Source organism: Lathamus discolor, chromosome Z, assembly GCF_037157495.1.
Source record: "Lathamus discolor isolate bLatDis1 chromosome Z, bLatDis1.hap1, whole genome shotgun sequence".
In the NCBI taxonomy this organism is placed as follows: domain Eukaryota; kingdom Metazoa; phylum Chordata; class Aves; order Psittaciformes; family Psittacidae; genus Lathamus; species Lathamus discolor.
This window is the reverse complement of record NC_088909.1, coordinates 108,407,032-108,429,860: the sequence shown is the minus strand read 5'-3', so window position 1 is coordinate 108,429,860 and position 22,829 is coordinate 108,407,032. Positions and strand designations below refer to the sequence as shown.

At 48.0% G+C, this 22,829-nt stretch overlaps 1 protein-coding gene and 2 long non-coding RNA genes across 10 annotated transcripts in view; 1 reads left to right on the top strand and 2 right to left on the bottom strand.

Annotated features, from left to right (window-relative positions):
* The window catches only part of LOC136005794 (proline-serine-threonine phosphatase-interacting protein 2-like), a 76,260-nt gene that overhangs the window by 15,134 nt on the left and 38,297 nt on the right, over nt 1-22,829 (top strand). The window contains exons 10-16 of one of the 7 annotated variants that reach the window (XR_010608885.1): nt 897-995; nt 1,502-1,598; nt 1,909-1,990; nt 7,048-7,082; nt 8,292-8,349; nt 15,192-16,747; nt 17,125-17,204. Coding sequence is in view for 5 of the 7 variants with exons in the window: in XM_065663640.1 (XP_065519712.1) it covers nt 897-995; nt 1,502-1,598; nt 1,909-1,990; nt 7,048-7,082; nt 8,292-8,341 (363 nt within the window). In the remaining 2 variants the exon portion in view is untranslated. Of the gene's footprint in view, nt 1-896; nt 996-1,501; nt 1,991-7,047; nt 7,083-8,291; nt 8,350-9,083; nt 9,926-15,191; nt 16,748-17,124; nt 17,205-22,829 lie in introns of those variants that run through there. The other 6 variants (XM_065663640.1, XM_065663639.1, XM_065663635.1 and 3 more) reach the window with 6 other exon arrangements.
* Nucleotides 453-12,139, bottom strand: LOC136005807 (uncharacterized). Its single transcript, XR_010608915.1, has 3 exons — nt 11,721-12,139; nt 10,787-11,069; nt 453-5,256 (listed from the first exon to the last, which is right to left on the bottom strand). It is a non-coding gene; the product is annotated as an uncharacterized LOC136005807 (long non-coding RNA).
* LOC136005814 (uncharacterized) lies at nt 13,088-21,067 on the bottom strand. 2 transcript variants are annotated; one of them, XR_010608931.1, is made up of 3 exons: nt 20,543-21,067; nt 20,144-20,420; nt 13,088-13,501 (listed from the first exon to the last, which is right to left on the bottom strand). It is a non-coding gene; the product is annotated as an uncharacterized LOC136005814 (long non-coding RNA). The 2 variants fall into 2 exon arrangements; XR_010608930.1 differs by lacking the exon at nt 13,088-13,501 and having other exon boundaries at nt 19,592-20,420.

Sequence of the window (22,829 nt, the reverse complement as noted above, 5' to 3'; positions counted from 1 at the left end):
CAAGTCTGCTGCAAGTCTGCCAACAGCCTTCCTACTCCCAGCTCTTCTGGTCCCTCCCAAGCTACTTCTCATTAGGCCTCTATTTTAAGTTTTCGTTTTGAAATAGAATTTGCTGTCTGTATTGTGTGGTATGTCAGTGCCTCAGTGCTGCTGTGCTTTCCATGTCAGGAGTCTCTAGAAGCCTTTATGATAGTGGGGTGTAGAAAGCCGTAGTTTCACTTCCACAGATGGATCACGTGGAGGTATTCCCTTCAGTGTGTTGCAAAGGTTATAAAGGATAACAATTGCATATGTACACGTACGATGAAAGGCTGTCTGTCAGGGAAATGTGTAAAGGCTCATGAAATTGAGCTATACCAGACAGCACATTTCAAAAGACTTCTGTTTCAAGCTCCTTGGAAAAGGGATGGTAAAGAAAGAGAGAAAAGACAAACCAGTCAAGACACTTTGCTTTCAGATATCCCCAATGCTTTTTTATTGCTCCATAGTTGTGGGAGAGAAGTCAGCTGGGACTGCAGGACCATGGGGTACCTACGGAACATGCAGTGCCTTTAGGAAGCTGGCTTCGTCTCCCCAGAGGTAGTGGTGTGCTGAGTGACCCCCTCCACATCGATCCTGCAGACCTTCGTTGAGCTTAACACTCATCTTTGACATATCTGGTTGTGTAAAGGGACGACTTCTCTGGATGAGGTCTTTTCCATCCTAGTTGGTTCTATGATTCTATGACTCACGGTTACCATGCTTCCTGCAGAAGACCAACATCAGCTGCTCCTCTCTGTGGATGGCTGATCAAAGATCAACAAGTGATCTTTGTAGTGGTTTGAAAGGAGATCAGAATAGGAGACATTTGCTCTCTTCTTGAAGATGTTAGGGCTGTTTTGTCTGTGTCGTTTCAGTTCTTTGAGACTCAGGAATGTGAGCGGATCAACTATTTTCGCAATGCCCTCTGGCTTCACGTCAACCAGCTCTCCCAGGACTGCGTCCAGAATGATGAAGTATGTCAAAGGAAAATCTTCATCTTTATTTTGAGAAAACACAATCCAGTTTGCTTCCCTGTGCTGAGTTGGGTTGTGGCCTTTAATCAGCCGCCAGACACCAGCATGAGTGTGCAGGCAGATTCTGGCCCGAGCTCTCGCAGATGAGGTTTCTGCTGGGATTCCCATGATTTTTGAGGATTGTGAGGCTCTGGCACAGGTTGCCCAGAGAAGCTGTGGCTGCCCTAGCCCTGGCAGTGTTCAAGGCCAGGTTGGACACAGGAGCTTGTAGCAACTTGCTCTAGTGGAAGGTGTCCTTGCCCATGTCAGGGGCTTGGAACTGGATAAGCGTTAAATGTCTCTTCCAACCCAAACCAGTCTGGGATTCTATGATTCCCTTACCACTGGAGCTTGTGTCCATGTCCTGGATGAGTACTGGGTTTTCACCCATCTGTGAAAAACATTTGAAAAAACCCTCCTGTTTTTTTACCTCATTTACAAAAATGCATTTGATTTCCCTTTCATAGAAATACGAGGAAATCCGCAACAGTTTAGAACTGTGCAGCATTGAAAAGGACATTGTTTTTTTTGTAAATTTACGCAAAACTGGAAGTTTGGCACCAGGTAAGAGCTCAGTGCAATCTCACAGATTAGTGCTGTCTTCCTTGTACTTCTCTTGGAGCTGCTTCTCTGATAAGCATCAGCTTGGATGCAAGAAACACTGGTCTTGTAACATCTCTCCTTTCATTCCTTGGAATGCAACACTGATCTCTGCCACTCTTGACCAGCTCCTGAAGATAATCTCCTCTTCTTGTAACTTTAAATTCATTGATAAGACATTTTCACAGAGAGGGGACTTAGCAGCTGAATACTGGTATGACAGAAAATTTATGTCTTTAAAAGGTCTGGACTTCACTATTGTTAACTTTTTTAGCTCCTGTTGTTTATGAAAACTACTACAATACACAGAGAAATCCAGCTCCTGTGAGAAGTCCAGTTCCCATGCCTATACCAAGGTAAGGGACACAACATGAACAGTTGTGTCGTAGTTTAAGCCATGCTGGTAATTCAGAACCACGCAGCTGCTTGCTCACTCCCCCTGCTTCTTACTCCGCCCGCTCCTGGAGGGATGGGCAGGAGAATCGAAAGAATGCAACTCCCATGAGCTGAAATAAGAACAGTCCAGTTAGTAAGATATAATATAAACCCACTACTGCTACCATCAATAATAATAATGATAAGGGAAATAATAAGGGAAGAGAAAACAACCACTCACCACCCGCCTGTGGACACTCAGACTGACCTGAGCAGCAACCTACCCCTTCTGGGTAACTCCCCCTTGTTAATATACTGGGCATAACGTGCTGCAGTATGGAATACCCCTTTGGCAAGTTTGAGCCAGGTGTCCTGTCTCTGCTTCCTCCCGGCTTCCCCTCCTCCCTGGCAGAATATGAGACTCACAAAGTCCTTGGTCAGACTAAATATTACTTAGCAACAACTAAAAACATGGGTGTTACCAGCATTGTTCCCAGGCTGAAAGTCAAAAACACAGCACTGCACCAGCTACTAAGACGGAGAAAAATTACTGCTACTGCTGAACCCAGGACAGTATCCACCCCTTATTCCATATCATTCATGTCATGCACAAATCCCACACTTTTTCAATATACCACCGCTTTTGTCTCATATATATAGATACACACACACACACAAAAATATAATTCCTTAGTCCATGGACCAATCCCTATAAAGCTGCTGAATTCATCCATTCCATGATATTGGGCTCCATCTCTTGTAACAGTCTTTCAGAGCAGGAGAGACAGTGTGCAGTGCTGGATTGTTGCCTGAGATGACACTGCAGAACTTGTCTGGTTTCATCAAAGTTCGTTCTTTGTTGGGATGATGGTTGGAGGGAAGTCGGGGCCAGTCGCTGGTGACCTGAAGACATCTAATTGGTGGGCTATAAAAGTGCTACATAGCAGACAATAGCATACAATTGAGTTCATTGGCCGTTTTCCCCTAAAATCAAATCCCCTTGAGGTACACATCAGACTTCCCGTCTTCCTGCATTACCCATCAAGTATATCTGGGTCCCTGAGCAAAAGCAATCCCATGAGTGGGTTTGCTTTTACCAGAAGCAGGAATAACCCAGACTGTCTTCCCCAGCAAAATTTTATGTGCACCACAGGAACTTCATCCCCCTCTACAGTATGTAAAAGTTCTGATTGGGCTGGGCCAGCCCTTTTAGCAGATCCCCTAGTGTTGACCAGCCAGGTGGCTTCTGGTAAGTGTGAATACCAATGTTTGAAAGTCCCACCACCCATTGCTCTCAGTGTAGTTTTTAACAACCCATTGTACCGTTTGATTTTCTCAGAGGCTGGTGCATGGGAGGGGATGTGATATACCCACTCAATGCCATGCTCTTTGGCCCAAGTGTCTATAAGGTTGTTCCGGAAATGAGTCCCATTGTTTGACTCAGTTCTCTCTGGTCTGCTGTATTGCCACAAGATTTGTTTCTCAAGGCCCAGAATAGTGTCACGGACAGTGGTGTGGGGCACAGCATATGTTTCCATGGTGGTTGCTTCCACCATGGTAAGCACATGTCACTTGCCTTGGCGGGTTGGTGGGAGTGTGATATAGTCAATCTGCTAGGCCTCCCCATATTTATACTTCAGCCATCACCCTCCATACCAGAGAGACTTTAAATGCATGGCTTGCTTAACTGCAGTAGGTTTCACAGTTGTGAATAGCCTGGGCAATAGCATTCGTTGTTAAATGCACCCCGCGATCACGCGCCCATCTGTATGTTGCATCTCTGCCTTGATGGTCTGAGGTGTCATGGGCCCACCAGGCTAAAAATAATTCACCCTTTTGTTGCCAATCTATGTCCATCTGAGCCACTTCAATCTTAGCAGCTTTATCCACCTGTTGGTTGTTCTGGTGTTCCTCAGTGGTCTGACTCTTGGGTACATTAGCACCTACATGGTGTACCTTCACCACCAGGTTCTGCACCCGGGCAGCAATATCTTGCCACAGTGCAGCAGCCCAAATGGGTTTACCTCTGCATTGCCAGTTGCTCTGCTTCCATTGCTGCAACCACCCCCACAGGGCATTTGCCATCATCCATGAGTCAGTGTAGAGATAAAGTACTGGCCACTTTTCTCATTCTGCAATGTCCAGGGCCAGCTGGATGGCTTTCACCTCGGCAAACTGGCTTGATTCACCCTGTCCTTCAACAGCTCCTGCAACTTGTTGTAGGGGACTCCATACCACTGCCTTTCATCTCCAATGCTTCCAAAGCACTGGAGGGGCCCACTGGACTTGCCCATACTGTCCCCCACACCCTGCCACTCATGACTGTCCAGCCTCCTGGTGGCCCTCCTATATCATCATCTAACTCTAGACAAGACCCAAACCCAACTCTGCTTAACTTTCAAGATCAGATAAAATAGGGCATTCTCAGGGAGGGATGGACATGGGTAAAACACACTCTATGTGTGCCAACATGCTGATGCCCATCATAATCAGCAGGCAGGTCTCAAGGGTATTCAAAAGCCATCGAAAACCTTTAGAGCTCTCAAATGCTGCTGTAAACAGCCTGCTGAGGGAGCGGGAGATGTAAGCGATTGTCTCCTTCATAGGCTGACTGCCCGAGAAGGAAAAAAAGATGTGTAATTGCTAAACACTTCCATTATATACCTCCCAAAGTATAGAGGTGATGACCACACTGTGAACGCAAGCCACATCCGTTTCATGATCAATGAGTCTACTGTATTACAAGTCATTACTATAAACTACAACAAAACAAGAACCTTAGCCCAAGCTCCCCAGCCGGTAAACACTAAACCAGCAAATACCAGCTGTTTGTAAGATACAACATGCTGAAACTCTGAGATTAAGAGCAACAACTTTGAGAGCCAATAAATCAGCACTGTAATGAATGACTATTAATCTGAAACAATGAATGCTTATCACAGATATGATCAGACACACTCTGGACAGATCTGTGATTATCTCAACCCTCTGTGCCCCACGCTGGGCACCATAAGAACTGTCTTGGTTTAAGCCCAGCCAGTAACTCAGAACCACGCAGCTGCTAGCTCACTCCCCCCACTTCTTCCTCCCTGACTGACACTAAGCTCGACCTGAGCAGCGATCTGGGCCTTTCAGGTAACTCCCCCCAGTTTACATACCAGGCATGACGTGCTGTGGTATGGAATACCTCTTTGGTTAGTTTGAGTCAGGTGTCCTGTCTCTTCTTCCTCCTGGTTTCCCCTCCTCCCTGATGGAACATGACACTCAGAAAGTCCTTCTTCGGAGTAAACGTTACTTAGCAACAACTAAAACATCGGTGTCATCAGCATTGTTCCCAGGCTTAAAGTCAAAAATACAGCACTGCACCAGCTACTAAGAAGGAGAAAAATTAAGAAGGAGAAAAATGACTGCTACTGCTGAACCCAGGACAAATTGCAATTGGTATTGCAAATGATACTCTCCCAGACAAAAAAAGAAAAGAAAAAGCACATTTTGTTGCTTGCTTTCAGTCTATAGAGGTGTTGTGGTTTAAACCTAGTCAGCCACACAGTTTCAACTCCCTCCCTCCCTTTTTCTTTCCTTCCCCCTGACCCCCATCCCTGCTCCCGGAGGGATGGGGAGGAGAATCGAAAGAATGTAACTCCCACAGGTTGAGATAAGAACAGTCAAGTAACTAATGTATAACACAAATCACTACTGCTACCATCAATTATAATAATTATAAGAGAAAATAACAAGGGAAGAGAATATGATACCACCTGCTGAAATGAGCCTGACCCAGAAGAGTTGAGTGCCCTTCCAGGTAACTCCCAGTTACCTCCCAGGCATGACATGCTGTGGTATGGAATACCTCTTGGGCTTGGGTCAGGTGTCCTGTCTCTGCTTCTTCCCAGCCTCCCCTCCTCCCTGGCAGAGCATGAGACTCACTAAGTCCTTGGTCAGAGTAAACATTACTTAGCAACAATTAAAAACAATCGGTGTTATCAGCTCTCTTCCCAGGCTGAAAGTCAAAACACAGCGCTGCACCAGCTACTAAGAAGGAGAAAAACTGACTGCTACTGCTAAACCCAGGACAAGAGGCAGTTGCTTTTTCTTGCAACTATGGTTTCATCTATGACAGTTGCAACTACACTTCCAGTTGCTTGAAGGCTTGAACTGCAGAGTATTAGAAGAAAATATTTCCCATGCTATCAGTTCACACAGCAGGAGTTGTACCAATGCACTGCCTAACATAAGCTGCTTAAGAATTCCCTCCAGCCCCATCAAAGGATTCTGCTCCCCATTTGGGGGTCATTTCTCTCTTCTCATGATTGGCAATTTTATTCTGCAAGGGCTTTTGGTGAGGATCTGCTCATTTTTTTCTTGTACTCAAGCTATTCCAGAAGCCCTTTGCATGGAGGTGAAGGACTGCAGTGTTCAGACAGCTGAAAAGGAAGGCAGCCTGGGGAATATTGAATTTCATGTCTTGTTCTCTCTGGGAACTGTTTGAGCTCCCTTGTATAAGAGTTCAGTTTTTGGTGACAGAATGAAACCTGCTGCTCTTCCCTGTATGGTTCTCCATGTGTTCTGTTTATCTGAGGAGACCGGATTAGTTAAAAGCGTGTGTAGGTCGAGGAAGGACATGATGAAGGATGCTTCTGCCCAAGGGGAAGGTGAGAAGTCAGGGCCAAGGGGTCATGCTAAAGATGAGTGTGTCACTTTAGCTGTCACATCTGGAGAAGAGTCATGTCTAATTAGGGCTTCATGATGTCTCAGTCTGAGCAAAGGCATGTAAAAAGGCATGCACTGAGGCTCACTTGTGAATGTGTCCCCAACTTAGTGCTTGTTGGTCACTTCTTCCTCTCCCTAACCCTATCAGCTTTAATTCCCATGTCTGCCAAGCCAGCTGTTGGTGGTGAGCCCACCATGACGTGCCTTGGTATCAGGTCTCCATAAAGCCCAGGCTGGCCAAACCTCTTGCCCTCCAACCAGCTCTGGGAGGGCAGCTGGGGAGGCCAGAGCCATGCAGATCCTCAGGTCTGTCTTTTCTTCCATGCAGGAGGGCACCTCTACTTACCCCGGCCAGCACGTCAGGTGAGTTACTTGCTTTATGGGGTTTCTGGCTCCACTGAAGAACTCTGCTTTTGCTCTTCCCCATCAGATCATGAGCTTCAGCTCTCTAAAGGGAATGGACCAGTACAGGTTGGGGGTTGACCTGCTGGAAAGTAGTGAAGGGGAAAGGGACCTGGGGGTCCTGGTGGATAGGAGGATGACCATGAGCCAGCAATGTGCTCTTGTGGCCAAGAAGGCAAATGGCATCTTAGGGTGCATTAGAAAGGGAGTGGTTAGTAGGTCAAGAGAGGTTCTCCTCCCCCTCTACTCAGCCTTGGAATATTGCGTCCAGTTCTGGGCCCCTCTGTTCAAGAAGGACAGGGAATTGCTTGAAGGAGTCCAGCGCAGAGCCACAAAGATGATTAAGGGAGTGGAACATCTCCCTTATGAGGAGAGGCTGAGGGAGCTGGGTCTCTTTAGCTTGGAGAAGAGGAGACTGAGGGGTGACCTCATCAATGTTTACAAATATGTGAAGGGTAGGTGTCAGGATGATGGAGCTAGGCTTTTTTCAGTGATATCCAGTGATAGGACAAGGGGCAATGGGTGTAAACTGGAACATAGGAAGTTCCACGTTAACATCAGGAAGAACTTCTTTACTGTAAGAGTGACAGAGCACTGGAACAGGTTGCCCAGGGGGGTTGTGGAGTCTCCTACACTGGAGATATCCAAGGCCCGCCTGGACAAGTTCCTGTGTGATGTACTGTAGGTTACCCTGCTCTTGCAGGGGGGTTGGACTAGATGATCTTTTTAGGTCCCTTCCAACCCTTGGGATTCTGTGATTCTGTGATTCTGTGAAGCTCCTGCTCCAAGTCTGGTCCCCACTGAAAGATACTGGGAAGTTGCACTCTGACTTTAGAGGCAAGGTTTCACTCAGGAGAAGTTATGATCAAAGCCCTGTATGTAGGCATTTCTGAAGCTGAAGGATGTCCACGCTTAGGATACCACCAGTCTCTACAGTTTGGGCCCTTTGCTGATTCAACACCATGAGCTATATAATTCCCAGTGCCAGTTCAGTGGTGGAACTTGGCAAAATGTTTTGGTTGTTCAGCAAATCAAGACATCTCTTTCAGCCTCATCCACCATTGCCTCCCATCCCTTTAACATGGGTGGCCAGTGTTTCTGCCCTGTGTAGAATCTTGCAATGAGCACTTTGCAAAAGCAGACTTCATGTTTTTGTGCTCTGTGTTTCAGGTGAGCCTGATTATGCCACAGTTGATGGCTACAGTTTGATTCATCACTAATAGCCACAGTAAGTACTTATACTTGATGAAGAATTTAATATGAGATATAGCTACACACAGGAGGGTCAATGGAGAAAGAAAGGCCACAGGTTAAGGGATGACAATTTGAGGTGACCAGCTTGGAGTTACAATCACGTCAGGCCTCCCATCTCTTGTCTGAGCTAGAGGTGTGGTTTAGAGACTGCTAAACCTGTTTGTAGGTACTCCAAGCAGAAGACATTGTTGGTCTGGCTAGTGTGCTGGTGTTTCCAGTTACTCCCAACCAGACAGAGCTGAAGTGCTACACGGTTTCAGCAAAGTATTTGAGGACTCTGATAATTATTTGTACGTTCAGAAAGTGCCTACTACAGATCTGTGCCTTTGATCAGCAAACTCCTCGGACAGATATCCCATCTTCATACTCAGGGGAAGAAAAGGAATCTAAGCGATGGACCCAGACGCAGGGGCCATCTGTGTCAGAAGAAGTTTTTGATTTGAAATTCTTCTAAAGTGCAGCCATCTGGAAGAGGCTGGAGATAACCAAGAAGTCACATGTGCTGAGGGGAGTGCTGCACAATGCTTTGGGAAATTGGCTTATGGTTAGGGCAGAAGTATCCCACTCAGATCTCAGGTTAAGCTTTTCCCTGTTTCTCAAGTACTTCATTAATGGTGAATAAGCTTGTAATTTAGGTTTAATTTTGGCCATGTCTCTCAAGGAGCTCACTTAGAGGAGCACTAACAATAGACTTTGTTTCTGGCTTAGCTGTAGATGTGCTCCAGGCTTAACTGCTGATGCTGGAAGCTGATTTGCATTTTGCCTGGTGCAGTAGTCCACAGCGTAGCTACGCAATGAGAGCCTGTGCTGCCACAAACCTACACCCTGCAGTGCTGCTGAGGGTCTGGAGAAGATGCTCAGCTCTTCAACTACCTCTGTATTGAGGCGCTTGCACATTTTTAGGTTCACTATATAGCTTGTGCCTGGTAGGCTCTGCAGACCCTTGCTTGACTGACATCTGGTAAAGAAGTCCCTTGCACTTTTTGTGACTATGTATCATTACAAATAGACTTAGCTACTAATGTTGGGCTGGAGCACTGAAACTCATTTTCTGACCATATCTCCTCAAAGTTCTTGCTTTTTTTTCTTTCCCTACCCATGATCATGGCTTTAATTCAGAAGCTCATGTGCTGCAGGGATGCTGGTCTCTCTGATACCCTCATGTGCAGCATTGCTTAAGGAGGTCCTCAGTGCCTTATGACACGGATGCAGAAGAAGGGGACAAGCATACAGTTTAGCAGTTTAAACCTGGTGTCAGGTGACTAGCTTTGAGCAGGAGCTGCTGATGTATGATGTTCTTCAGGTTGAATCTGCATTACTTCAGTGCATGTCTAAGCCAAACAGTCCCTGGAGCTATTACTGTATTTCCTTCTGCGGAGAAGATGACAGTGAGCTTAAACATCTCTCCTGCTGCATTACAATGGACCATGCAGAGTGCACATCCAAGGAATCAGATGTCCATTTTAATTTCTGAAAGAACAATTGTGCAAATATTCTGCTGAAGGACCCTGCTGTAGCCTTTGTTCTTAAATACATATATTAAGTTTCGAGACTTGTATGCTGGCTGGCTTTCTTCTAAAGTACATCAGACTCACTTTTCATCTAGGCTAGGGCTGGTACACCTTCAAAGCACCCTTTGAAACCTTTCACCAGGTTCCTTCTCCTGGAAGGAAGCCTACAAGAGCATATTCTTCCTACTTGCTCAATGCCACAACAGCTCTGGGAGGAACACACCAAGATTTTAGCCTTCTCCTGAGCCCCTAGAGTCAGGCTGAGTTTCTTCACAGGTGTCTGTAGAAGGGTCTGTCCTCCTCCCAGGCACCCATAGAAGTGAATGGCCTAACAAGAGACCCTGATAACCAGCTGCACAGCTCCTGCCTTCCCCCCTAGTGAGAGAGAGGCCAGAGCCGCTTTAATAAGACAGAATAAGAGGAGGGATCCAGATAGCATGTGAATATTATGGCCCTTCAGATGCTGGGTACCCTGCTTTCAGGCATAGTTACAGCTTTCCTTTTTTGGTCCTACGAGCTAATACATAAAGTATCACAAGAAAACAGCATTATTCGTGAAGAAAGTTCACATGAGAAATTCTTGCTGCATTTCCAGATACAGGCAGGGCCAGGCAGCTGGTGTAAGGGTCAGTATCAGGTAGGAGCTGCCCACAGACCCCCTGTTACCATGAGATGGCCAAGCTCATCCTGCAGCCACGGGACTTGTGCAATGCAGACAAGCCCTGTGCCTACTCAGGGGATCACCAGCTCCATAATGTGCAATGGGCTCCTGGTCAGGATCATCTCTGCCTTGACCTATGCATAATTTACCTTTCCCACAGGTATTAGAAATGACAGCTGATATTGATAACAAAGAATCTTCTCAGGCCCAAAGTAGAGGCCTAAGAGAGTGGACATTACCTGTTCAAGATTGTTAGCTCCTCAACTATGATGCCTTTTGCAAGTACGGACTGAGCTCTGCAGGGTCTCATCCATGTGGGGACTGGTTGAAATCACTTCTGCTCCAGTGGGGCTTGGCCTTGGCTCCAGCAATGGCTCCCTGCGGCAGCTGAGCACTGGTGCAGGGATCAGAAGGGCAATGACACCTGGTCCCCCAGGCTGAGCCAGGAGCCCCACTGTGGCTGGAGATGCCTCAGGCACTGCAAGACAGGCTGCCCTGCTCCAGCGGCACTTCCAGGTCCTGCTACAGCACAAGTAGAAAGAAGAGACACACACTCCCCATTTTCAGTAGTAGGGGCTTGTTTTCTCAGCTCACGTTCCCTCTAGCAACAGCCTGACCTCCCAACAGACCCTTATAGAGATACCTGGCTCCCTCCCAGGCTCTTACAGAGGAACCTTACACCCCTACACCCACTGGGCCCCTCCACAGGTGCATATAGGGGAATGTGTCCTCTTCCTAGGTTCTACAGATGAGCTTCACCTCCCTGCCACCCCTTATAGGGGGAGCCTGTCCTCCCCTATCCCCAACGAGCCTTATATAAGAGCCTGGCTCCTCCACAGGCCCATATAGGGGAAGCTGGCCTCCTCCTACTTCCCAACAGATGAGTCTTGCCTCCCTGGTTGCCCTTGTTGAGACAGTCTGGTTTATATCATTAGAAACTAGATTCTTCCCTGCCTCCTACAGATGACCCTGGCCTCATATCCATTGCTCAATATGGGAACCTCCCTCCCAGACTCTTATAGAGGAGTTTGGCTTCCACACAGATCTTTATAGAAGATGTTGTCCCCCCACAGGGTCTCACAGGAGGGCCGATCCTCAACCCAAACTCTTACAGAGGGCATGATCTCCCCACATGATCCTACGGAGTAGTCCGACCTCCCTCCTGGCTCTTACCGACGAGCCTGGCCTTTCCACGAGGGTCCGTATACCAAACGACCCCACACCCGCCACACTCCCCACCGAACACCCCCCTCCGCCCAGACCAGTTGCGTCCTTCCGTGCATTACGTAACCTCCGCGCTTCTGACTGGACGGGAACGCGCAAGGAGGGATATGAGGCACGCCCTTCTTCTGCCTGCAGGCGCCGTGGCGGCGGGGTGGTGGTGCTGGTGAGCGTCGCCATGACAGAGGCTGTGAGGGTGCCCTGCAAGGCCCGCCCTAAAAGCGGACCCAAGTACGGGATAACGGGGTGATGGCGGGGAGCGGTTCCATTGGCTCTCGGCCGGGTTGGCACCGGCGCCTGCCGGTTCTGGCGGGTCCGGTGGGTTTAAAGCGGCGCAGAGGGTGTCAGCGCCAGGCCGTGTTTGTGTCCGTGTTTGTGTCCGTGTTTGTTTGCTGCTGGAAGCAGTTAGCTCTGGGTGTGTGTGCCTATCTAAAAAGACATGTCCCATCCCTGATCTAAGTGTCAGCTATGGCTGTGATTCCAGACCAAGTTTTATTTCGTGGGTAGGTAAAGACTGAAGGGACTACCCATCGCTGAAGTGTAAGTGTGTCATTGTTTGATTTGATTCAGCCCCATAGCATTTGTGAGGCAGTCACATCCTAAAACTGCTACCTGGGAGAATCCATTCCCTGCAGCAAGGTGGGGATTCACTAGTGACACCGCTGCGCGTTAACACGTGTACAGAATGACTCTGGTGGCTGCTGTCTTTGTCTGTGCCTTCCAGGTGTAATTCACTGTGAAACAATTCCCTGGCAATGTCACGTGTGGAATCTATATTTCCTCAGTCTTAAAATGACCCAGTTCTGTTATTTTTGTGGCTATTATTTTGCTCACCTCTGTTAATACTGTGTTTTGAGGGTGCTGTTTGGGGCTCAGTCGCATTAAAGGACTTCTGAATTCCCATGCCTCAGAAACAGGCATAATCTGGTGAAAAGCTGAATTTCTTGGGAGCTGGGAGGAAAGCTACTCAGCTGCAGGGCTGCCAAGCAGTGCACTGAAAGCCAGGGCTTCCTGAAAATAGTAGCCCCAAAGTTCAGCTAGTCCAGCACCAGTAACACAGGGATGTGGCAAAACCAGTGAAGCCAGTACTGGTGAAGATGAGCCTGCATGTCTGTGTGCTTCTTGGTGGGGAGCACTCAGGTCAGATCATAGAATCCCAGACCAGTCTGGGTTGGAAGGGAGCTTAAAGCTCATCTAGTTCCAGCTGCCTGCCATGGGGAGGGACACCTTCCACTAGAGCAGGTTGCTTCAACCCCATCTAACTTAGCCTTGAGCACTGCCAGGGATGGGGCAGCCACAGCCTCTCTGGGCAACCTGTGCAGGGCCTCAGCACCCTCACAGGGAAGAACTTCTGCCTAAGAGCTCATCTCAGTCTCCTCTCTGGCAGGTTAAAGCCATTTTCCTTGTCCTGTCCCTGCAGGCTCTTTCCCATTCAAATATTTACAGATCATTAATGCCTCCCTGCGTAGTTTACTAATTATGCTGTACCTAGCATAGTCAGTAATTCTTTCCTTCTCTAACACCTCCAGCCTGCTGGTTCCTTCAGCCGAGTACAGAACTTTTGATCAACTTTCCATTTATCACTCTTGTTCCAAATGCGAGGCAGATGTCCTTGCCTGTGTCATTGTACTTTCATGTACATTGTCCAAAATGGCATTGCCTGTTCCTCGCTGCTGTGTCCTAGTGCCTGTGTGACAGGTTGTTGTCCTCTGGGTGTCTTTCAGGAGTTGTCCCTGCAAAAATAGAGATTTTGGGATATTTTTTTCCCCCAGAAGTAGCCAGGCACATTGTGGAGGTTGGTTGATGGCTTTAAACTGACAGAGGGGAGATTGAGATGACATCTTAGGCAGAAGTTCTTCCCTGTGAGGGTGCTGAGTTGGTGGCACAGGTTGCCCAGAGAAGCTGTGGCTGCCCCATCCATGGCAGTGTTCAAGGCCAGGTCAGACAGGGCTTGGAGCAACCTACTCTGGTGGAAGGTGTCTCTGCCCATGGCAGGGGGTTGGAACTAGATGAGCTTTAAGCTCACTTCCAACCCAAAGCAGGCTATGGTTCCATGATTTCATTGGTGGCAGCGCACAGCTGGAGCCACACATGAAATCAGAGCAGACTCCTCACACGCACAGGGCAGGTTTTATCTTTTCTTAAACATGGACTTCCTTAGCACCCTGCTCATTCCCTCTTAAGCTTAACCACCAATACTGGATGCACCAACAAGGATGGTACTCCTGCAAAGGAAGTTTTTTTACATGTTCGGTGATAAATTTATATTGTATTATATACATTTCTGTATTATCAACCCTGTAACTGTGGGATCCACCAGAGGTTCTTCTGCCCTGCGATGCATGTTTAACACTTGAATTTCCCAGACTTTTCCAGGCCCTGGCCAGGATTTAGGGACTATACTGCAATGATTCTGCCACCTGAAAGGGGGTTGTGAGGTGGGGGTCTGTCTGCTTTCCCACGTATCAAGTGATAGGACAAGAGGAAACAACCTCAAGCTGCACTAGATGTGGTTTAGACTGGATACTAGGAACAATTTCTTCCCCAAGAGGGCTGTCAAGCACTGGAACAGGCTGCTCAGGGCAGTGGTGAAGTCACAATCCCTGGAGGTGTTTAGAAGATGTGCAGATGTGGCACTTCAGGACATGGTTTAGTGGTGGATTTGGCAGCGCAGGGTAAACATTTGGACTCAGTAATCTTAAAGGTCTTTCCCAGCCTAAATGATTCCACAATTCTAATTAGAGCATCTACAGGCTGATGCTTTGGCCACCTTACATTGTCCCTTCATTTCCATGTACGCATGGCTGGCAGCATCCGTACGCAGAGGGCTGGCACTCTGCTCTCTGTCTATCCCACCCACACTTGTCTGCTGCCGTGACCCTTGGTGAACCTCCCCAGCGTGGCTCTGCTGTTGAAGCAGCTGGCTATTTGTAGCCGTAGTTTTGAAACTACTCTGGGGCTTGCATTGTGAGCTACACTTCACTTACGTTCTTTGATGAGCTTGACAGGGTGCTGTTCTGTGGTTTGGCCACTCACTTTCAGCAGGATGAGCCTGAGGGTTTTTTAGTGTCAGTTTTTGTGTGCCCCAGCTTCACTGTCTGCTAACGTGGGGCAACTCTTTGCTTCAGGTTGCTGTGTGTTGAAACCTGGCTGAATTTGTTGGGGTGAGGGGCAGATGTGACTGTGCTTGCTTGAATAAATTCCTGATACCAGTTTTTTTTACACTGAAATGCGGGCCCCAGCAGGACCCTTACATATGCAATGCTGCTTGGATGCTGCTTCAAAATTCATGCTGCTTTTATATGTTTCTGAAAAGAGAGTTGTGCTATGGGGTCAGCTTGATGTCACCTATTTGAACAACAGAGTCTTTTTGTGTATTTGTGTGCATATATATATATATATGAAACTTTCTTTTTTTTTCAGAGATACATTGTGGAACAAAGTCACATTCAGCTGGTGCAAACCCTTTGGGAAGAAGCAAAGAAAATGGAGGAATTTAAGGAAAAGCAAAAACTGCATCAGAAGAAGGACAGGGTGTTGATCCATCACTATCCTTGGTGATGGCTCCTGGCTTGTGTCTCCCACCATGCCCCAGCCGCCTGCGTTCCCCCAGTGCCTGCTGCTGCTAGAAAGTACTGAGCTCCTTCCTATATGTTGCCACCTTGCTGCTGAACTGTGCAGCAACCTGTGACATCCTGTTTCTCACTGCCACATCTTCTCCTTTGGGTGCCTTTTGGGGTGGGCTGTTGGAGGGGCTCAGATCCAGAGATACCAGTTTCATCCAGGAGTATTCTGATATATGTATATATATATAAACATATATAAAATACACATCTCTCATATATATAGTGTTGCCTGATCTCCATAGGTCTTGCAAAAATTGGCAAGGCTTTTAACCTCTTCTGGCTTGAGATTCATTTGTCTGGAAAATGAGGGAAAGCTGCTGCAAGTTTGGACAGAGCAGAAGGGAGTGGGCTTACCAATTTTTCCAGATTCTATGGAGATTCTATGGTACTATATATTGGCAGGTTTAATTGCAGAGTTTCTTTGCATACACAGGAGGAGGCTTACATAGAAGTATAAAAGGTGGGTTTTGTGGAGATGCTTTAGGTGGAGAAAGGTCCTTAAAGCCATCTCAGTTTGGCTCAGGAATCTCCAGTACAAGAAGACCATGGAGGTAAAGTAAACATGCTGCTGTTTCATGTTACATGGTTTAACACTGTTAACACACATGCACAGTGCTGGGGCAGTCTTAAATCTGAGGGTCTTCCTCTGCTGCAACTCATGCAGACACAACATCAAGAGCTGTAGCAGAGGAAGACCGTCACATTTAAGTCTGCATATTGTGCTCTGAAAAACTGAAGAATACACCAGGGACATGGCTGGGAGCAGCCTTGCACAGTTGGATAGGAGTGATTTAAATGTAAAGGACTTGATTGCTATGAGCTTTTCTTCCCAAATGGAGAGCAGCTTGTCTTGTGAAGTCACTTTGGCTCAAGCTGTAGCCTCCTATGCAGGCAGCTGCCTCTTCACTTGTAGGCTGTATTTTCCTCCGGAGCTACCTGCATGAGCGGTAACAGAAACTCATCGCTTACTAACAGGTTCCTGCCCTTTTCATTGGCTCTCCTAGGCCAATCAGCTCTATAAGCAGTGCTGCCAAGGTAAGGAAGATGTGGAACAAGCAAGCTCTGCACTGCAATGCAAACATGGTTACACAGAAGCAGCAAGAGAAGGTTTGGAGAAGTGGGTGGCCATGCGACAGGAGGAGGAAGGGTGTATGTTCTTGGAGCTCTCCTGCCCCATAACTCTTCTCCCAGCTCTGGGTTAGGGGGTTAGATGGAAGGGCTGGCAATGATCTCCAGTTGGGCTTCAATACCGTTGGCAATGCACGTTGTCTCTCCTGTAGCTTTCTTCTCTCTCCCAGTTTTGGCAGCTGTTCCTCAAGCTGGCTCAGAGGAAATCATCTCTAGAGGACTCTGGTGAGTGTGGAAATGCAGGCTTTGGAGGGTGAGGGGAGTGTTTTCTGGGGCAGGGGGATCTGAAGCCATGGCATGGCTCTTGAGTCGGTTCTAGTTCTTGGGTCAGGCCTGGCTCCTCAGAAACTCATGCCCAAGATACCAGAGGTGGAGAAGCCTGCGTAGCCCTACAAATGTTGTTCCCACCATTTCCTTGTGCATAACCCTCCACCTTGCTGTGCAGCTCTGCATCTCCTTGCAGTGCACATCCAAAGCTGAGCTCACGCATTAGTGCTGCTTTCTCCCTGACATCCTTGCCAATTCAGGCTTCATGTATTGCCTTTTAGCAAAGGGTGTTTTAAATCAATGTTAATCAGATGAGAGTGTGATTTCACTTGCAGTCAGGAGTTACGAGCAGAGCATTACCACACTGGAGAAGATCTGGGAAGAATGGCAGAAAGACCACATCAAAGCTTGTGAGGTAAAAGCCCCCAGATGCCTTCATGTGGCAGTGTGGTCCTCTGGATGTCCACTCCGCGCTGCAGGGGTCTGGGATGTCACAGATTTGCCTTCTCTGTGTTGCCCTGGCAGTGAAGCAGCAGGATGTGTTGCCGCTAACCCTGTGTGTGCCTTAGGCGTGCCTTCTGCATTGAAGGTCCCACCACTTCAAGGTTTTCACTATCTTTTTTTTTTTTAATCATTTTTTCTTCTACCACATTTTAAAATTAACGAAATCAAAGTAGTGACATTTTTGCCCATTAACCTGCTTGCGCATTTGGTGTGGCCTTTATCCTGAACAGCCTTGGTCACCTCTGGGTACTTGGTGACTTAAGGCTAGTATGTCCTACAGCCACAACACCACCTAGCAGACCATGGAACTCTGAAAGACTTTCAATGAGTTTGCACCAGAAGGTACTGGCACACTGGAGATGCAGGCTGGGTGAAGCCATCTCCATGTGAACCCAGTGTGCCAGCAGCCCTTCACCATGTATCTCACGTGGTAGCATGGGAACCCCTCTGAGCAGATGTATCAGTCTAAAGCAGACTGTCTCATAGTGAAGTGGTCTAGCCAGGACTTCCAGCAAGTGCTGGGGCAGTCTAGAGCTATAGGAGAGAGGACCATGATGCTGCTCTGCTGCTGACCTGTGTCTTGTAGCTGTCTGTGATCTCTAACTGAGGGTCAAAGGAGGTGATTGTGCCTCTCTACTCTGCTCTTGTGAGACCTCACTTGGGAGTATTGTGTACAGTTCTGGTGTCCTCAACATGAAAAGGACATGGAGCTGTTGTGGTTAGTCCAGAGGAGGACCACGAGGATGATCAGGGGGTTGGAGCACCTCCTGTACAAGGACAGGCTGAGAAAGTTGGGGCTGTTCATCCTGGAGAAGAGAAGGCTGCGTGGAGACCTCCTAGCAGCTTCCAGTATTTGAAGGGGGCCTACGAGGATGCTGGGGAGAGACTCTTCATTAGGGACTGTAGAGGTAGGACAAGGGACAGACTGGCAGCAAAGTCTTGTGGCTTCTGTATTGCAAACAGAAGTGGTGAGGTAGCACCAGGTTGACTCCTGTTCTTACCTCTGCCTCCAAGTGATTCCAAAGAAAGTTTATCAATATGTTGATAAGTGCTTTATATGTATAAACATATCTAAACCTTCATTAGGGACTGTAGTGGTAGGTCAAGGGGTGATGGGCTCAAAAAAAACCAGGGGAAGTTTAAGTTAGATATAAGGAAAAGTTCTTTACTGTTGTCCTGGGTTTACCAGTAGCTGTTTTGCTCCTTCTTAGTAGCTGGTGCAAGCTCCGTGTTTTGACTTCCAGCCTGGGAAGAGAGCTGATAACACCGATTGTTTTTAATGTTGTTAAGTAATGTTTATTCTGGCTAAGGACTTTGTGAGTCTCATGCTCTGCTGGGGACGAGGGGAGGCCCGGAGGAAGCAGAGACAGGACACCTGACCTAAGCTAGCCAAAGAGGTATTCCATACCACAGCACGTCATGCCCAGGGAGGTAACTGGGAGTTACCCGGAAGGGCACACTCTCTCTGCGGGGGGGTCGAACTCGTTCGGCGGTGGTATCGTATTCTCTTGTTATTTTCTCTTGTCAATATTATCATTGGCGGTAGCAGCAGTGATTTGTGTTATACCTTAGTTACTGGGCTGTTCTTATCTCAACCCGTGGGAGTTACATTCTCTCAATTCTCCTCCCCATCCTTCCGGGAGGGGGGAGGGTTGGGTGGGTGGGGGGGGGGAAGGAAAGAAAGAGGGAGAAAGAGAAAAGGGTGGGGGAGTGAGTGAACAAGCTTTTGTGGTTGGGTTTAAACCACGACAACTGTGAAGGTGGTGAGGCACTGGAATGGGTTGCCCAATGTAGCTGTGAATGTTCCATCCCTGGCAGTGTTCAAGGCCCGGCTTTAAGCAGTCTTGGGTGACATGGTTTAGTGTGAGGTGTCCTTGCCCATAGCAGGATGGTTGGAACTAGATGATCCTAAGGTCGTTCCCAACCCTTACTACTCTATGATTCTATAGACAGGAACTGCAGAGGTTGAGGTTTTATCCCACATCTGCGGCAAGCCTGCAAACAGCAAGTGATATAAAGTGCATATGTACTTGCAGGATGAAAGGCTGTCTTTCAGGGAAATGTGTAAAGGCTCATGAAATTGAGTTATACCAAACTCAAAATAACAACCAGACTGGGAGGGCCTGTTTGAAGTACTGCTGACCACTGAAACTGCCGTGAGGACTGCCTAAAAAGGTTGTACACACTACACCTGGATCAAAAGACCAGTGGAACTCCCATCTGAAGAGGGGCATTGACATACGAGATCACCTAAGAACTCTGTGTGTATTAAGAGAGACAATAACCATACATTCCTGCTTCTGAAACTTTGCGAGAACCTTTATAAGGTTATTTTATATTTCCTATTCTGAAAACATACAGGATACAGGTAGCACGTAAATCTTATGTCTCTTCAGATGCTGGTCACCCTGGCTTCAGGCAGAGCTAAAGCTCTCTCTTTCTAGTCCTATGAGCTAATACATAAAGCATCACAAGAAAACAGCATTATTCATGAAGAAAGTTCACATGAGGATTTCTTGCTGCATTTCCAGATACGGGCAGGGCCAGTCAGCTGGAGTAAGGGTCAGTATCTGGCCAGAGCTGCCCACAGACCCCCTGTTACTATGAGATGGCCAAGCTCATTCTGGAGCTACAGGGTTTGGGCAGTGCAGACAAGCCCTGTGCCTGCTCAGGGGATCACCAGCTCCATAATGGGATCACCAGCTCCATAATGTGCAATGGGCTCCTGGTCAGGATCATCTCTGCCTTGACCCACGCATAATTTACCTTTCCCACAGGTATTAGAAATGACAGCTGATATTGATAACAAAGGGTGTTCTCAAGCCCAAGGTCTAATAGAGTGCACATTACCTGATCCTTAGGTCCTCAACTACGATGTCTTCTGCAGGGAGGGACTGAGCTCTGCAGGGTCTCATCCATGTGGGGACAGGTCAAAATCACTTCTGCTCCAGTGGGGCTTGGCCTCAGCTCCAACAATCAGATGCTTGGCAGCTGAACACTGGTGCCGGGATCAGAAGTGTCAGTGATGTCTTGTCCCCCAGGCTGAGCCAGGAGCCCCACTGTGGTGGGAGATGCCTCAGGCACTGCAGGACAGGCTGCCCTGCTCCAAATGCACTTCCAGGTCCTGCTATGGCACAAGCAGAGAGAAGAGACCTCACACTCCCTGTTTTCAGTAGTAGGGGCTTGTTTTCTCAGCTCACATTCCCTCTAGCAACAGCCTGACCTCCCAACAGACCCTTATAGAGATACCTGGTCTCCTGACAGGTTCCTATGGAGACGTCTCTCCCACACATACCCTCAGGGGCCTTACAGGAGGGCCTGGCCCCTCCACAGGTCCATATAGAGGAATCTGGCCTCCTCCTAGGCTCCAACAGATGAGTCTTGCTTCCCTGCCAGTCCATGTAGGGGGATTCTGGCTTACAGTCTTATAGAGGAAATTCGATTCTTCCCTGCCTCCTATAGAAGATCCTGGCATCTCACTCAGTGCTCAATATGGGAACCTAGCATCCTCCCAGGCTCCTATGGAAGACTCTGGCCTCTACACAAGTCTTTATAGAGGATGCAGTCCTCCCACAGGCCCTAATATGAGGGCCGATCCTCATCCCAAACTCTTATAGAGAGGTCTAGCCTCCCCACAGGATCCTATGGAGTAGTCCGCCCTCCCCCATGGCCCTTACTGAAAAGCATAGCCTTCCCATAGTTCCCTGTATACCAGCCTGTATACACAACAGCTCCGCCCCTGAATAGATACCCCGCCTAGCGCATACCATGCTCGGTACCTACAGCTGCATTGCGTCTTTCCGTGCTTTACATGACCTCCGCGCTGCTGTCTGGAAGGGGCCGCGCGGGGGTGTGTCAGCAATTCTACCCCTTCTGCCAGCAGCTGCTATGGCTGCAGTGCGTTGGTGCTGCAGAGCATGACCGTGACAAAGGAACTGCGGGGGTCCCACAGGGCCCACCCCAAAAGCAGGCCCAAGTACGGGATAGTGGGGTGATGGCGGGGAGCGGTTCCATTGGCTCTCGGCAGGGTTGTCACTGGCGCCTGACGGTTCTGGTGGGTCCGGTGGGCTTAGAGCGCAAAGAGTGGTCTGTGCGGTGCTTACACGCTGTGGGGTTTTTGTCAGGGCTTTGTCTCGTGTTCGAGGCTATTCCTGAGTGGATTTAAAGCGGCAGAGAGGCTGTCAGCTCCAGGCCGTGTTTGTGGCCGTGTTTGTTTGTCTGCTGCTGGAAGCAGTTAGATCTGGGTGTGTGTGCCTATCTAAAAAGACATGGCCCATCCCTGGCAGCGTTAAAGGCCAGGTTGGACTGGGCTTAGAGCACCCTGGTCTAGTGCCCAGATTTCAGTAGTTCGTGGGATGATCTGAACCAGAATTCCTTGCCTCACAGCTGGATCAAATTGGAAATGTTTCTCTTAATTGCTTAACCTCTTCCATGTTGTACACTTCACCCCAGAGAGCAACGGCAGTGAAGTCCTGGCTGTCAAAGCCCTTTGACAATAAATTAGTGAATTAATTGACCACTGTTCTGGAAAACAAGGGTCAGATCTAAGTGTCAGCAATGCCTGTGATTCCAGAAAAAGTTTTATTTCGTGGCTGTAGTTCTATGATTTAGTTGGTGGCAGAGCATGGCTGGAGCCACTGATGAAGTCAGATCAGACTCTCCCCACACAGGGCAGGTTTTATCTTTTCTGAAACATGGACTTTGTTAGCACCGTGCTCATTCCCTCTTAAGCTGACTCCACTGATACTGGATGGAGCAATGAGGATGGTACTCCTGCAAAGGAAGTGTTTTACATGTTCGCTGACAAATTTATCTTGCAAACTACTGTTTGAAGACAGAATCCTGAACCCCTGGGTACATAGCTCTTCTTCTACCTGAATCTCTTAAGCTTAATAATCCTCGCTGTGACACATTCTTCGGAGCTAGTGTATGATCTCTAGTTCCCAAGGCCATATACATGATTTGGGTGATGGTGGGGTAGATGTGCAAATACACGTTCCTATATTATCAACCCTATAACTCTGGGATCTGCCAGAAGTTACTCTGTCCTACAATTCATGTTTAACACTTGAATTTCCCAGACTTTTCTAGGCCCTGGCCAGGATTTAGGGACTGTACTGCAATGAGTCTACCACCTGAAAGGGGCTTTTGAGGTGGGGGCTGATCGCCTCTCCCAAGTACCAAGTGATAGGACATGAGGAAACAACCTCAAGATGCACCAGGTGAAGTTTAGTCTGGATATTAAGAACAATTTCTTCCCCGAGAGGGCTGTCAAGCACTGGAACAGGCTGCCCAGGCCAGTGGTGGAGTCAACATCCCTGGAGATGCTTAGAAGATGCGCAGATGTGGCACTTCGAGACATGGCTTAGTGGTGGATTTGGCAGTGTAGGTTAAACGGTTGGACTCAATAATCTTAAAAGTCTTTTCCAGCCTAAATGATTCCACAGTTCTATTCAGAGCATTTAGAAGATGATGCTTGGGCCACCTTACATTGTCCCTTCATTTCCCCATGCACATGGTGGGCAGCATCCCTACC